The sequence below is a fragment of the Prionailurus viverrinus genome, chromosome C2 (genome assembly GCF_022837055.1).
Source record: "Prionailurus viverrinus isolate Anna chromosome C2, UM_Priviv_1.0, whole genome shotgun sequence".
Taxonomy (NCBI): Eukaryota; Metazoa; Chordata; class Mammalia; order Carnivora; family Felidae; genus Prionailurus; species Prionailurus viverrinus.
Window position 1 is genome coordinate 37,400,154 of NC_062569.1, and position 16,222 is coordinate 37,416,375.

At 35.2% G+C, this 16,222-nt stretch overlaps 1 protein-coding gene across 5 annotated transcripts in view; it reads right to left on the reverse strand.

Moving 5' to 3' along the window:
• Positions 1-499: 499 nt before the first annotated feature.
• GK5 (glycerol kinase 5) overlaps positions 500-16,222 on the reverse strand; it is an 82,787-nt gene continuing 67,064 nt past the window's right edge. For 4 of the 5 annotated variants that reach the window (XM_047875715.1, XM_047875714.1, XM_047875712.1 and 1 more), the window contains exons 13-16: positions 15,001-15,104; positions 13,583-13,642; positions 12,703-12,836; positions 4,116-9,971 (exon numbers count right to left, since the gene is read on the reverse strand). In XM_047875715.1, the coding sequence (XP_047731671.1) occupies positions 9,817-9,971; positions 12,703-12,836; positions 13,583-13,642; positions 15,001-15,104 (453 nt within the window). In that variant the 3' untranslated portion in view covers positions 4,116-9,816. Of the gene's footprint in view, positions 1,714-4,115; positions 9,972-12,702; positions 12,837-13,582; positions 13,643-15,000; positions 15,105-16,222 lie in introns of those variants that run through there. The other variant, XM_047875713.1, reaches the window with a different exon arrangement.

The following is a 16,222-nucleotide window of genomic DNA, read 5'->3' on the forward strand; positions in this document are numbered from 1 at the left end:
GGTGCTGCTACACCAAACATCACACTTTGAGTAACAGGTCCTTTGATGACACCTTTTTATTATACAAAAAGATCTGTGGTTGTCTGGACCGTTGCAGATATGACTTTTTTTAAACAGCATCCTGTTTTCACACCTAATCCATCCAGTGACTGACAAAAGAAATAACACTTAAAAATGTATTAAATCAAGACCTTGTCTTCCAGAAACTGTCCTATTATGTACAGTTTAATCACGTTAATAGGGCACAGGAGAATCTAAGCCTTGGAATTTTCTCAGCCAGGGACACAACCTTCTTTTCAGTTCATTTCTGGAATGACTTAGTTGGTTAGGCCAGTGGAAGGATTTCACAGTCACTCTTTTTTTATTTATTTATTTTTAACGTTTATTTATTTTTGAGACAGAGAGAGACAGAGCATAAATGGGGGAGGGTCAGAGAGAGGGAGACACAGAATCCGAAATAGGCTCCAGGCTCTGATCTGTCAGCAAAGAGCCTGATGCGGGGCTCGAACTCACGGACGGCAAGATCATGACCTTAGCTGAAGTCGGACGCCCAACTGACTGAGCCACCCAGGCTCCCCCACAGCCACTCTTAATAAAAGTAACCACTTCTTAGTATCAAACCTAAAATCTTTTTATGATAAAATATTTTATCCTAAAAATATAAAGTATAAGGAATAATGATAAACCCTATGTACCAGCTTAAGAAATGGACTAGTAACACCACTGGGGCTCTGTGTGTGCCTCCCCAGTGTGACCCTCCACCTTTCTCTCCCCAAAATAACCCTATTCTGAATTGCAATCTTCTTGGTTTTCTTGAAAATTTTAACACATATATATGTAACTCCAAGCAATATATTGCTTAGTTTTGCATGTTTTTGAACTATGTATATTTGGGGTCAAACTTTATTACTCATCTGCAAATTATTGTTATTATTTGCTCATTTCCTTTGAGTCATCTGTCTTGACATAGTTCATTCATTTTCACTGATGGAAAAAACAACAAAATTTACATAATCCATTCTCTGATAGGTATTTGGGTTTTTTCTCTATTCTGCTGTTATGAATATACTTGTACAACTCCTTTGGAGATGTGAAAGTTTCCATAGGATTTTAGTTATGTACAGGGGTGAGAGTCAAAATATTTAACAACTGGTAATACATAAATCTTTACTTGTTCTCCTTCCCCACTCCCACTCTGAGACAAATTCTTCTGTGCAGGTGGTTTATTTTGGAAAATGATTCCAAGGAACAGGAATAGGGGCTGGGAAGCTTGAAACATGAGGGAGGAAAAGCCAATCCAAGGCTGTTTCTGAGATGATCACCTGCTGGAGGCCACTGAGGCTTGATAGTGAAGATTCTGCAAGGGCCTGTGAAGAATACACCTCAGAATTGTCCACTTAAGGGGTGTGTATTTGTATACTGGCTCCCATCCCCATTGTTTAAAAGATGGACCATAGGGTGCCAACTCTCTAGCACCTCCTGGTTTGACCATAGGTGAAAATGACAGAGTGAATTCAAATCAGTTCCAAGTTGTGAGGCGGAGAAAGCCCAGCCCAGAAATTATGGTGATGCAAGGTGCTGTCAGGTTATACCTGGACAGCTGATTGCTGCAACAACTGGAATAAAAAGGTGGGCCAAGAGGATGTCAAGTGGACCAAAAGAAGACCAGTACTGATACAAATAATTGAATAATAAATGGAGGATAAGAGACAGCTCTTCCTTATGGTAGAATTCTAACAAATAAATGTAGAGAAATAATGCAAGTAGAAAATCACGATTATTAGGCAAATAGTACAGGAATGATTGTTGCCACCAAGAAACGACCACAAAGGCTTAAACTAGTGAGTGAAAGTGTAATGGGAAACAGGATGTTTACCTGGTCTAAAACGATCCCACAAGACACTTATTAGCCACAAAGGGGTGAATAGTAACCTTACAATGGCAGATCAAGGTTAATGTCATCAATAAGACTACATGCTAATGGCACTGAGAAGGCCACATCGCTTGTGCAGCATTCTAACAAAAACGCAGAGCCTTAACCTAATCCTAAGAAAATATCAGGCCAACCAGAATTGAAGGGTATTCTGGAAAGTAACTGCCAGTACTCTTTAAAAATGTCAAGAAAAAAGAGACTGAGGAACTGTCAGATTGGAGGAGACTAAGGAGACATGAAAATAAGTGCAATGTGGGATCCGTGATTAAATCCTGGGCCAGAAAAAGGGCAGTAAATTGGAAAATTGACAAGATCCAACTAAGATCTGTAGATTAGTTAATCCTCTTATATCAATGTGAATGTCCTGGTTTGAGTAAGATGTTAATTAGGGGAAGCTGGGTGTTGGGGGGAACTCTGTGTGCCATTTTCACAACTTTTTTGTTAAGTCTAAAATTATTTCAAAATACAAAGCTAAAAAACTAAATACTGGGGGATCTTATTAAAATACAGAATCCAGGGGCACTTGGGTGGCTCAGTTGATTGAGCATCCAACTTTTGATTCTAGCTCAGGTCATGATCTCACAGTTGTGAGATGGAGCCCCATGTTGGGCTCTGTGCTGTCAGCACAGACTGAGATTCTCCCTCTCTCTCTGCCCCTTCCCCACTCACATGTACTCTCTCTGAAAATAAAAAACAAAACAAAATAAAATAAAATAAAATAAAATAAAATAAAATAAAATAAAATAAAATAAAATAAAATAAAATAAAATAAAATACAGGATCTGATTTAGAAGATCTGGAATGGGGCCTGAAATTACATTTTCTGAAAAGCACTTTGGGGACACTAAAGCTACTGGTCTCAACAACGTATTTGGGACTTTTCTTCCCCCCATTGTGTTGAAGTGAAACTGATATGCAATTAACTCGCAAAAAGTAAACGTAATTTGGTGAGTTTTGACATATGCATACACCCATGAGACCACTGCCACTATTAAGATAATGAATTTATTGTTGAGAGTCAATTTTACATGGCTCTCTCATTTGTTTGTCTTACAAGAAGAGGCACTGAGGCCTTTGTCCCAAAATACACATCTCCATCCAGAACAGAGGGCATTTTTGCTTATTATCCACTATAATAAAAATAGTTTCCTCTGGAGTAAGCATTGGACATGTTTACTTGCAGCCCATTACAAAAGACTCAAATTTCCTCAGCTTGAGAGTCCTCAGCTGTACAGAAGACTCAGTGTGTGCACAGCATCAACCTGGACTGCTCCATGTAGGAGTTGAGTGGCAAAGGAAACCAATGTAAATATGAAGATTGTGATGTTTGCTATGCCATGAGTAAAAAGTCCTTAATCTCTGACCCAGGAGTCTCCTATCTTCTGCCAATATCCATAGAACTGTGGGACACTAACTTATTACTTTCCAAGTAGAGTAAAAAAAATTTTTTTTGCCTTTCTTATTCTTTTTTTTTCCAATATATGAAGTTTATTGTCAAATTGGTTTCCATTCAAGTAGAGTAAAATTTCAAACTCCTTTTCAGTTCTTGACAGCATTTGGTGATGAAGCCGAGATGCTGACAGAGACTGGACTTTCTAGGAGAGACAGGACGAGAAGCTTGTGGACTGCATGAGGATACAGGAATTTCCTAGTATCTGCTAGCTAATGTTCTTACCCAAGTGGCAGGTGAGAAGGAAGGGAAATTAGCAAATCTAATATATCTGCCCTAAAATCTTCACCTCTTAATGGGTTCTGTTCCTTTTTCTAAGTAGTAAAAAACCCATCATTATTCCCTACCATCCCCATTTTTTCCTACAATTTTTTACAATTGCAAGGTTCTTTAAAAATATTGCTATAAAATAGATAAATTTCGGAAAAGTCAGCTCCACATTATCTCCATAATAGCCCCTTTCCTTATCCTCCTCTTTAGACTAATATTACTCTGACCTAAAATAAAATTGAAAGAAAACCCCTTTACTCTATTAAGTGAATGTCTATCATCCTTCAAATATCCTACTTTGGAATGATACCATGGTCTCCATTACAGTCAAGGAATGGAATCCAGACTGACTGAATCCTTCACCATCTGGATGTCACTTCACCATACTGGATGTGTATGTGTGCAAACGCGAAGCAATGAACAGAGAAAGACTAAATAAAAATGGCCTTAAAACATAATATGTATAGAAAAATCATTTACTTTTTCATTGTAGTTTCCCAAATAATTTTAGGTAATTTTCAGAAGGGATTTTTAACTACTAGGTTGATTCTATCATATTAGTATTTGAATTTTTCCTCATTATTTAAAATCTAAGTATTTAAAAATACAGTATATTGTCACAACAAATTATAGCATCTTTTTCCCACCGCAAAGGATTAACCCTCTTCTCTAGTAATTTCCCTTGTGCAAGAATGTAGAATATAGAATGATAAGTCTAACATGATCTAAAGAGGCAGGGTTACAGAAAACCTTTCTTCTCTGACCGTATTAAGCTCACATTTATCTTGAGTAACAATTGAGTAACATATGCTTATTTCTCTGTGACCTTCTTAATGTGCAAAAACCAAAACAGGAAATAGTATTAAAGAATTTCCAGGTAAAATTAAAAAACAAATCCAAAAGTTAAAGTGGAAAAAAGGTAAGGGAAAAACTTACATAATACATTTCTATTGCAATGCATCCTAGATTTTAACTGTAGATCTTAACATTGATTTATGAGGTTCTCAATGACTATTTAGTGTAATTCTGAAATTTGTAAAGAACATCAGAGAAATAAGATTACAAATTTGTTGATGCATATGAATTACAATCAAAATTGTCTTGCACAAATAGGGAAATTTCAAATTAGTTTTCCACAAAATCATTCTGAAACATTTATACAAATCAGCTTATTTTAAATAAAAATGATTACAAACATTATGATAGCTTATGTACAAAATATGTATTTGTACACCCTATTTAACATTCTAAGGAAAAGTATCCTTGAAACTTTTTTGCCATTATACAATATTACGACTATACTACACGAATACAGAAAGCATGTGAGAACTCTTCTGCTCCCTACATTATAAAATCACATTCAAATGCTGTATACACTTTGCCTAGAAGGATTTAGGAATGTTACTTAATGACTTCTTAAGTCACTGGACTGATTTTAAAGTTTTTTCTTTTTTTTTTAGAGAGATTTAATCTAAAGATGGCTCATTTAGCAAACACCCCAATTAGCAAATGGACAAAAGATATGAACAGGTATTTCACTGAAAAGGATAAACAGATGGCAAAAAAGCACATGAATAGATGTTAAGCATCATTATTAATTAGGGAAATGCAAATTAAAACCACATTGAGAAAACTTGACACCTATCACTGTGGCGAAATAAAAAATTGTGACACCAAATGCTGGTGAGGATATGGAGAAACTGGATCTCTCATCCATTGCTGGTTGGAATGTAAAATGGTACTGCTACTCTCGAACAGTCTGAAAGTTTCTTGGAAAGATATGGCTCATTTAAACTCAAACCTTACATCATTTATATCCTAAATAGTATAGATATCTGTACAGATACAGCCACTTTATTTCAATAAACCAAATTTATAATAAAGGGGGGAAAGGCAGTAGAAATAGAATACAGAGAACTTCAGAAATAATCTGACTCTTCAGGTTCCTGTCTCTAACATTCCCACTCCCAAGATCATTCCTGCATTCCCCTAAGGGCAAAGGTCCCATGGGAATGTGGTGACAATATAGCCAGTAACTTAGAACCGATGCTGGTACCAAAATATTTATGGCTATGAGGCTCCAAAACTTAAAAACATGTGATTCTGGATCACCTATTTGACTTCTCTGGGGTTACTATTTTGACTGGTTTGAAACAGATGACCCAGTATTGGGTATGCAAGATGATTCTGGGACCAGGCAAGTCCAGAGTATGTTTTAATTCTAACTGAGAAACATGATCTAGATTTCCCAAAGGGATTCAGAGTTTTTGGGGGTAGCTCGGAGCCCTCTAGGCTATCTCTGGATGACTCTAGAATCACTTCAAGTCGAAGAACTCCAGGGTCCTCTTTTCAGAGAATTATAAAATTCTTGCCAAACTCTTGGATTAGATTATTTTTAATTAAAGCCTGGTCCCCAGTAGAAGTCCTCTGCAGAAGGGGCTGTTTCTGAAGTTACTTCCCTCTAATGCCAGAGGGTTTGGTATTCTTAAGATTCAATCGGTGAACTGTATGCAATCAAATACACAAAACCTGTGAATGAACAGGCTTTAACCATACCTTAGAAAGTTGATATAACTATGTGTATTTATAGATGTGTATCTCTACACAAATATATATGCAAATATATAAACATGAAGAATTTAAAAATAAACAGTATGAGGATTCTAGCTCTCCTAAGTTGACCCTTGAACAACATGGGGGTTAGGAATGCTGACCCCCTGTGCAGTCAATGTAAAATTTTTGACTCCCCCCAAAACTTAACTAGCCTACTGTTGACCAGAATCCTTACCGATAATATAAACAGTTGGTTAACACACAGTTTGTATCTTATATGTAGTATACACTGTATTCGTACAATAAAGTAAGCTAGAGAAAAGGAAATATTAAGAAAATAATAAGGAAAATACATTTACAGTATGGTACATATATTTATGGAGAAAATCTACATATAAAGTGGACCTGCACAGTTCAAACCCATGTTGTTCACGGGTCAATGCTGTCCTTCTTAATCCAACAAAACATATTTTACATGCAACAAATATAAGCTACTTCCTATCAACAAATGCATGTAAATCAAGGATAAAATATATGCGCAAAAAAAAGTTGCACTTATAAAGCAAAAATTCACCCAACCAATAGGAAGGCACAGAGTTAAGTTGTGGAAATAGACATGGTTTCTGCTTCTGGGAAGCTTCCAGTTTGATAGAAGTGTTGCAAGGAGGCAGATAAAAGAGTGATCATCTCTTTTGTTCAGAGATGAAAAGGAAGCAAAAAGGCAGATCACATCAAGATGGTTTACAGACTACATTAATCCTATACTGAAGTCATCAACCCACTCTTCAAAACCACAGAGGATGCAGGCATGGGGATGAGGGTGAGTGGGTAAAAACAGCAGAAGGCAATTACAGCATAAGATTTTTTTTTTTTGCCTTAATAACCAGTAAAGTAGAAACACTATTTAAGATACGACCACCTCTTTTTGCCAATAACCATTTCCTAAGATAAAATGAGGCAGAGAGAAAAGGAGTGTCACAGACACTACATCTGCAGAGTCTTCAATTTTCTTCTAATAGTCTATATTAGTGGTTCTCAATTGGGAGTGATATTGCCTCCTGAGGTCCATCTGGCAGTGTTTGGAGACATTTTTGACCACCGCAACTAGGGGGATGCTACTGGTAGCTAGTGGGTACAGATCAGGGACACTGCTAAATATCCTATAATGCATAGTACAACATCCCAAAATAAAGAATTACTTGTCCCAAATGTCAATAACGTTGAGATTGAGAAGCCATATTATGGTTGGATATAAAAAAATTAAAAATCAGTAAGTCTCAGTATGAAAGCAATTAGTACCACTTTAAGAAGGATTGTACAGAAACATTCTCTTCTGATAAGATAGCTACAGATCTCCTAAAAATACCTGATTGATCCATAATAGGAAAATAAAACATGCTGAGAAATCTTAGCACAATTTTTTTTAACTGCAAATATTAGCATACAAATGAAAACAAACTTGGAAGATGGAAAGGATAATTATTTTGCTCAACTGATTTTGAATAGCAACTGTTTCTACAACTACAAAAGCAAATGTGGTCATGTTCCTGATTTAGGTCAAATCTGGCAAAAGATTTACTAAACTGTGTCACTAAAAAACAATGCGAGGTAGTAAAAATAAATTAACTCCTAGACAAACGGAAAAATTAGCCACTGATTTTTGAGATGCTCAATTCTGATGAGACATATTCTAAGTTACTCTCTCACATTACGTAAAAGGTATTTAACCTTTATTTTGTGGTTTTATGATGTAAAGAAGAATGTGAAAAAGAAATGAGCTAACAGATTTTTAAGTATTAATAATATTACAATTCAGTATATCTTAATACAGAAAGACAATTCTTTCCTATGAAACCATACCCACTGAGAAGCAGAATCTGTAAGAAATAGTAAAACAGCAGAGATGCTTGCATATGATCTGATATTGGTTAAAAGGCCTATAAATGCTCACTAAGCTTTGTAAAAAGGACATAAAAAATGAAAAAGAATAAAAGAACACTATCTACATAATGGAATCTAACTTGTTACAGTAACAAAACACCTCCACTTAACAAAAATATTTCCAAATCTTAGTTAATGGAGTTAATGATACCATTGGCTATAATGATTCCATCAAAAATGTTAATACTTCAAGAAGACATAGTTCACTGAAATAGAATTTGGTGAAATGCAATGTGGCCCCTAGATCTCTATCACATCTGTCACTGAAATAGATACATGTGACAGCAACCACAAAATTCCCTGCAACAGTCACTTTTTAAATTACATTAGTATTTAACAACTAGTTCTAGAACAGTAGGACTTCATGTGACAAAGCCTGACTAAGAGAGAAATAAATTCATTATTGCTACAAGTCTAAATGGAACCTAGCCCAAATAGAGAGAGGGCCAAACAGTATGAGAACAGGTTGGAAGGTAGTCTCCTTCCATAGGACAATTTTACACCAGGCCTAAAGCTACTCACAACTCTGATTCTTTTACATTTGTTTCTATCAAGAAAGTTTGATATTGTAGAACTGTCCCTGCTCCTTTCTGTGGAGCTCTGGCCCAGGTGGTTATAGGGCAATGGATATACTCTGATTACCTCTGTCTGCTACCCACTGATGTTATCTGAGAGAGATGAGCAGATTGGACAAAAATAAAAGATATCTGGACAAGTTAAATACCGCAGTGAAGGCAATTCTTATGTCACCAATGAATTAGGGCACTTTCTTCAAATTAAGCACTGTCAATTAGGCACTTAATAAAAGCAAAAGACATTTATGCAAGCATCTCAACAACAAAGATAAAGAACAGGAAAAGAAAAGCAAGATTTATATTCACTAGCTGGATTTTGAAAAACAAAAACAAAAACGGGATGTTATACTTTAGGCAGAAGTTTTTGAAAGAAATGCTGTTTGAGAAAGAAAATATCTTCTTGTTCCTGATGAATCAAGACCCTTTTTAGTTTCATTAACTAAAGTTATTTTTCCAATACATACAGAATGTTCAGATTTTGGTTAAACAAGTAAAAATTAAGGCAGTGTCTTTAAGCCCAATAAAGGAAAGAACTGACTAACAAGTAAGCCTATCTGTGGGGCATATTGAGCTCATATTTGGATACGGTACTGAACAATTATGGTTTTAAATATAAAATATTAATGTTTCAAAATTTCGGCATTTCCTCATTCTTTCTTTCTAGCTGCGTGAACTTCATATAGCCCATTTAATTTTAAAGAATTAAAGGAACACTTGTCACTTAGTTTTGGAACAAAACATGAACGGTGCTTGACCCAGAACTAGTAACTCAGATAGCAAATGTTTGTATAGATCACTGACCCCGTATAAAAAGGAGGAGGACCCATAGCTGTAAAAATATGGCTGGAAATGGCTAATGTCCTTTGGAATTTACTATAAAACAGAAGATACAAAGTTTTGAGGTACTGTTGCCTTACAATTTACCAAGGTTTATATTAAAAAATGAGGGATTTTTTGTTTTGTTTTCAAAAAAGCACTGTTTTTTTTTTCTCTCAGGTTGCAAAGCTCATCTTAAATCTTCTCAGTCATCGTCATATTGGTTATTATCCCTGAGCTGTGTCTCATCTGCATGTCACATCAACCAACCATTCCACTTAGTGCTGCATCTTGTTATACCAATTCATGGAGCGTTTCACTGCTTTGACCCAGTTTTCCATACTCATTTCATATTCTTGCCATTTCTTCTGTGGCTTGAAAACCACTTCACTTTGCCTCAGTTTCTTTAGTTCCTCCTTGTCAGTCCAAAACCCTATAGGGAGAAAAAAATTACTCTCAAATTTTAAGGCAAATAAGGAGTCCATAAAGTTTATCCACAAACCTATGTGAACTGGTACACAGATAAACAACTATTGTTTAATTTATTTTTTTAACAACTATTGTTTTAAAACACAATCCAAAATATTTTGCTGCTTTTGAATTTTGTTAGATTGACTATCCCTAGGAATAAACACACCAGGATTTCACAATCTTTTGTTTCTAACTATCAGCTTTATTTCTGTGTGGCATGTTGCCAAAGCATGTCTAGAGCAACCTGACCCTGTCATCATTTACTTTCATAACTTGCTAGAAGGAAAAAAACAAAAAACAAAAAAAACCCTGAAAACAAACAAAAACAAAAACAAAAAACCCTCCACAAAAAACAAGTAAGAAAGAGTATACTTTCTTTTTACATAATTAAAAAACTAAAGATAAATTAAGATTTTTGTCATATATCCTGAGGTACGAGGCAACTCCCTGGGATACTCATAAATCCAAAGTTGGGATTGAATATAATAAGTAGTGTCTTTTTCAAACTACTGTATTTCATCATGATAATATTGCTTTGGCATATATTGTTCTTCACAAAGAGGATCGTGTGATTTATAATAAAAAGCAGCAAGAAAACACATTTATAACTATGACCATAGTTACGATTGAGGTGTCTTGTTAATTAGGTATATCTTACCTACTTTGAAGTACTAACATAGTTGACAAATCTTCATGAAATACATTGTCTGTTACCAATAAAGCCGACACAAAATTCTTTGCTCTAAAATTTTGTCAGGTCACATTCTTTCTAATTTATAAAGTCAGCATTTTAGACTTACCTATACTTAAAGATATTAATTAATTTATATAAGTTATTAAAAGACTCAAAAATGGTTCTTATTAGTATAGTACAGTTAGATAAGTCTAGTCAGGAAATTAATAAGCATGTTCTTAAAATCCTTATTTCCAGAATTATTTACTCTCTAAGGACGTACATATTTTTTTAAGTAATTTTTTAAAATATGTATCAAATAGACTCAGTTTCTAGGTGAACTTTGAATATACAGAAGATGTGCATAGCCTTCAAGTCTCAGATTTCTGAAAGAGAAGCAGTCCAACCAGAAATCTCCGCTTCTCTGACACAGTAAAACTGCTCTCTGCAGTCAGTGAAGCCTCTGTGAACTGGTTTGAAATTCAATATAGACAAAAATGAAACAGATAAAGCTCAAGCCACTATATTATGTTTAAGACAAATTTGTGTTTGTTAAAGTATATTCAAAATGTTCAAGAGAATCTGACATATTTAGTCTTACAACATGAAAAGGTACAGAAGAATGTGATTTACCTTATAAATAATATTAGAATATTTATGAGCATTTGATTTACTGTAAATATAAGCTTAATTTCTTCATTTTGCAAAAGCTGTTTAAGTTCTTGAGAAGACTTTTAATTACACTTGTAAGTTTGCTCAGTTAGGCATATGCAATTATTAAAAAGAAAATCAACTGTATTCAATTTATATTAGCTGAAATATACAAAGGAATTTAATTAAATTTGTAAATGGGAATAATTATTTAAGAGAAAGTTATTTTCTTCAATTTAAATTTACCACACATTAATCAATGAACAAATGAAACTGATTGTTGTAATTTTATTCAAAATTAACAGATTTTTAGTAGAATAAGGTTTAAGTTGAACTTACAAGGTTTCATGCTTTGGGGATTTATAACTTTAACATGTTAAATATTAGCCTACAATTTTTAACTGTAAGATATCCTGTTTTGTATGAACACTCTTCCCTTCCACAGAGGAACACATTAAATATTCCCAGTGCCCTAAGGCAGCAATGCTGCTTCCTAGGGAGCCCTCTAATTGAAGTCCATTCTTCACCCCTCCCAACTAATCCTCTCACTAATTGCCAAAGTGATCTGTTCAAATACAGATCTGTCCATGTTCCTCCCCTGCTTAAAATTCTTCAGTGGCTCTCCAGTGCCTTCATGATAAAGTTCAAACTCTTCTTTATGAGGAGTCTACCCCAACTGGACCTCTCTTCCTCTCCAGCCTTCCATCTTGGTGTTCCTCTAATAGCACTTACCGTAAAGGGCTGGGATATTGGCACAAGGTGCTTTCTTTATTAGACCACTTAGCTCTTATGGCTCCTCACCTCCTCACCTGGCTGTCTGCTAACTCCTTCAAAACTGAGCCTCCTTGGAGAGCCTATACCACTTGCTTAATGCCACGGCTGTTCGCCAGGTTTAACACACAAGTATAATAATTTGTTGACTTGTCTGACTGTACCTAGAGACTCCCATAGCAGGGACTACATTTTTAAACCTCTTTATTCCCAGCAGTGACTGTCATGCAGCAGGTACTCAACCAATTTTCAATAAATGAAAGAATGGAGTGGTTCCTAATGCCAAAGAAAAGCCTATCTACTGAGAAAGTCTACCCAGAGATCTTCCCTTTGCAGAAGACAGAGCGGCTGAGAATTAATTTTCCCTGCCTCATAATTCTGAGTGAAGAAGTGAAACGAGGATGGAAGAAGTACAACCAGACCATCCACAGAGGAGGTCACAGGAATATTTTGTGAGTAATGTGCATCTGTGTATGGAGCTTACTGGACACCAAGGTTTTCCAGACCCTCTCTATAATTCTGTCATTTGGGAAGAGAAATGCTATTGGCAAGAAACAGCCTGCAAGACAGCTCTCGCTTTTATAAAATCCACACATACCCACAGCAAGGCCAGCTAGAGAAGCTGCACCAAGGCACGACATGTCTGTGTTGACAGGTCTCTCTATTTTCTCATTAATCAGGTCTGAAGTCATCTGCATGACAAAATCGTTCTTACAAACTCCTCCATCTGCCCTGTGGGGAGCAAGATATTTGAGATAAATTATTCCAACAAATGCATAAAAACATCATTCATCCTTTTTAAAAGGGCCACATATGTTTTTTTAGATCCTTGATTTTTTTTTTAAGCTCAACTTTTTAATTCCAAAATTATATCACTTGGCACTGACCTGAGGATAAATAAAGGGCCTTGCGAGGTAATCTTCAAACATTTTTCCTTATTCCTAACATCAATTTTCTCACCTGTCCTGTTCGTCCTGGGACTGGTTTAAAATAGGCCAAGTAAATTAAGCCAACATAAAAATTCATTTGGACATCCCAGCAAAGAAAATTTGATGTTTCCATGCCAAAAAGATGGCCACACACCCGAAAAAGAGATTTTAAAGATGTTTATGATAGGGGTGGCTAGCTGGTTCAGTTGGTGAAGCGTGCAACTCCTGATCTTGGGGTTTTGAGTTCAAGCCCCACATTGGGGGTAGAGATTACTTAAAAATAAAATCTTAAAAAAAAATAAATACAGATCTTTATAATATACATGTGGGTGTTAAGATCATCTTAAATTCTATATTGTGTTATATTCTCTATAAATCCAAAATGAGCTTCCCTTTGCTCTCCAAATTCCTATGACCAAGAATTTTGTTGCAAAGAAGGTAGGTATATGTATATTTTTAATCCTGAATAGTCATAATGATGAAAGTACTAATAACAGTTACCACTCACTTAATTTCTAATTAAATCTATTGGAAACAAAGTTTACGTACCGGACTTTTGTGACAGGGATATTGATCTCTTTCTGCATCAACTCATATAACTGTTTGTTTCTAGTCAAAAAATCAAGATAACTGTTTAGAAGAAATTCGTGTCATGATAATTCCCTATTCTTTTCAAATTGAGAAAAAACTGTGGTTTTATATATATGATATTTATAAAATATGCAGAAGAAAACAAATATATTATGTTAACTGAAGTTGATATTAGATGGGGCCTTGGGATTTTCATCTTGATAAAAGGGACCATATTTTTCATTTAGAATTAAATTTAATCTATTATCATTCCTACAAATAAAAATTTAAAGCAACCATTCATTTAATAGAAAGCTATAAAGATGACATACCATGCATAACACCTAATAGAATTCATCAAATAAGAAATTATCATTTTGTAATCAGAAATTTTTATTTTAAATGTTCCAAGTGTTCCATATTCATGACAGCCACATTTTTAATTTTAATAAACCACAAATGTGCCATAATGAAAAGATCACAGGGAAATATACAAAAAAATAATTTTGGTGATTTAATCTTTGAGCATTATATTTAGAATTCTCCTTTATGAATAAGGATACAAAAACCTTTGAAAGTCCAAACTTTAAATCTTTTATGCATAAGAAATTAGATACAGTTGACCCTTGGATAACGTGGGGATTAGGGGTGCCAATTCACCACAAAATCAAAAATCTGTGTGTAAGTTTTGACTCGCCCCCCCCCCCCAAACTTAACTACTAATAGCCTACTACTGGTGGGAAGCCTTACTGATAAGTCAGTTAACACAGAGTTTGTATGTTATATGTATTGCATACTGTCTTCTTACAATAAAGAAAGCTAGAGAAATAAAAATGTTATTACTAAAATCATAAAGAAAGTACATTTACAGTGCCATATTGTATTTTTTGAAAAAAATTCACATATAAGTGGACCGCCCAGTTCAAACCCATGTTGTTCAAGGGTCAACTGTATTTTTAAAAATCATTCTATTTTCAGATATCAGATCTAAGTGGTATTGGTACTATTAAATATTAAAAAAAAAGATGTTAAGGAAATTAGCAATAATTATGTTATAAACAGTATGAATTTAAAGGTATAAATGCTCATTCAAAATTAAGAAATTTCAGGGGCGCCTGGGTGGCTCAGTCAGTTGAGCATCTGACTTTAGCTCAGGTCATGATCTCACGGGTTCGTAGTTCAAGCCCCACATCCGGCTGTCTGCTGTCAACACAGAGCCAGCTTCAGACCTTCTGTCCCCCTTTCTCTCTGCCCCTTCCCCACTTGTACTCTCTCTCAATAAATAAATAAAAACATTTTAAAAATTAAGAAATTTCATAATTCAGTTTAGGAGAAATTAATAAAAGCAAATGGCAATACTGTATGGGGAGAGGTTAGTTTAAGGCCGGTTTTGATACCTGAAAGCTATTGATTCCAATATTGCTCGTACAAGATGGTATTTACTGGTGGAAGGCTTCAAACCCATAAAAGAGGCACATGCATAGGGGTCATCTAATGGAGCCTAAAGAAGAGATAGTAACAATTTTTATTATTGTTCTAAATTAAATCTATGGACTTAATGACATATGCAATAAAAACATAGCCATGTTAGAAAAAAACAATGCTTAAAGGTAAGAAGTCTTAAAATAAATGACAGTCTCTAAACATGTTAACTATTAGGATAACTCTCTAATAGGACTTAAACAAGGTTGAGTTATAGATATTGGACTTAGTTATACCTTCTGTTGGAGCTCATACAAAGATAAGGGACTAAAGCAGAGTAACAACTTATTAAATATCTAGCCTTACAAGAGGAAATGAAAAGCAATTCTAGTATTTCTCCTTTCCTCCACATGTGAAGTTTTTACACTGAAATTGTTTTTGTAAAGTAGCTTTTTGAGGGTATAAGTTAATCTTAGTAAAAAACCATAATGCAGAATGTATGTTTTTCAGTGTCATAACTTATACCTAATATTTTGTCAGACATTCAAACTAAACTCTTCTATTTCTTAGCTTAATAGTCATATTGCCTAATATGAGAAATGACCCAGCCTAACATCTGTCTTTAAAAGAGCCAAAGTCTTGTAGCGTCCGGGTGGCTCAGTCTAGTTAAGCGTCCGACTTCGGCTCAGGTCATGATCTCATGGTTCATGGGTTCGAGGCCTACACTGGGCGCTGGGCTGACAGGGCAGAGCCTGCTTCAGATCCTCTGTCTACTTGTCTCTCTGTCTCTCCCCAAATTGTGCTCTTTCCCTCTCAAAAAATAAATAAACATTAAAAAAATAAAAGAGCTGAAGTCCTGAGGTGGAATTATGTATCTATCAGATGAATTTTGTATTCATTGCATCCCCAGAAATCCAAGACAATTCTAGGACACAAAGATGAAGAACAAAGACCCTTGCCAGAGCTTATGGTCTCACTAGGAAACATACAGAAGAACAGTTCCAACATCTGATAACAGGTCATGACAGAGGGACGTGCTAGTACTGTCAGAAAATGATGGTCCCCAGGAAAAGCACCTTCTAGCTTCAGGGCTTTGACATATCATCTCACTACCTGGAAAACTTTTTACTACCCCTTCTCCTAGTTAATCCTTCTCCTCTTCCAAAGCTTGGCTCAGATTCCTCTGGGAAAATTTTG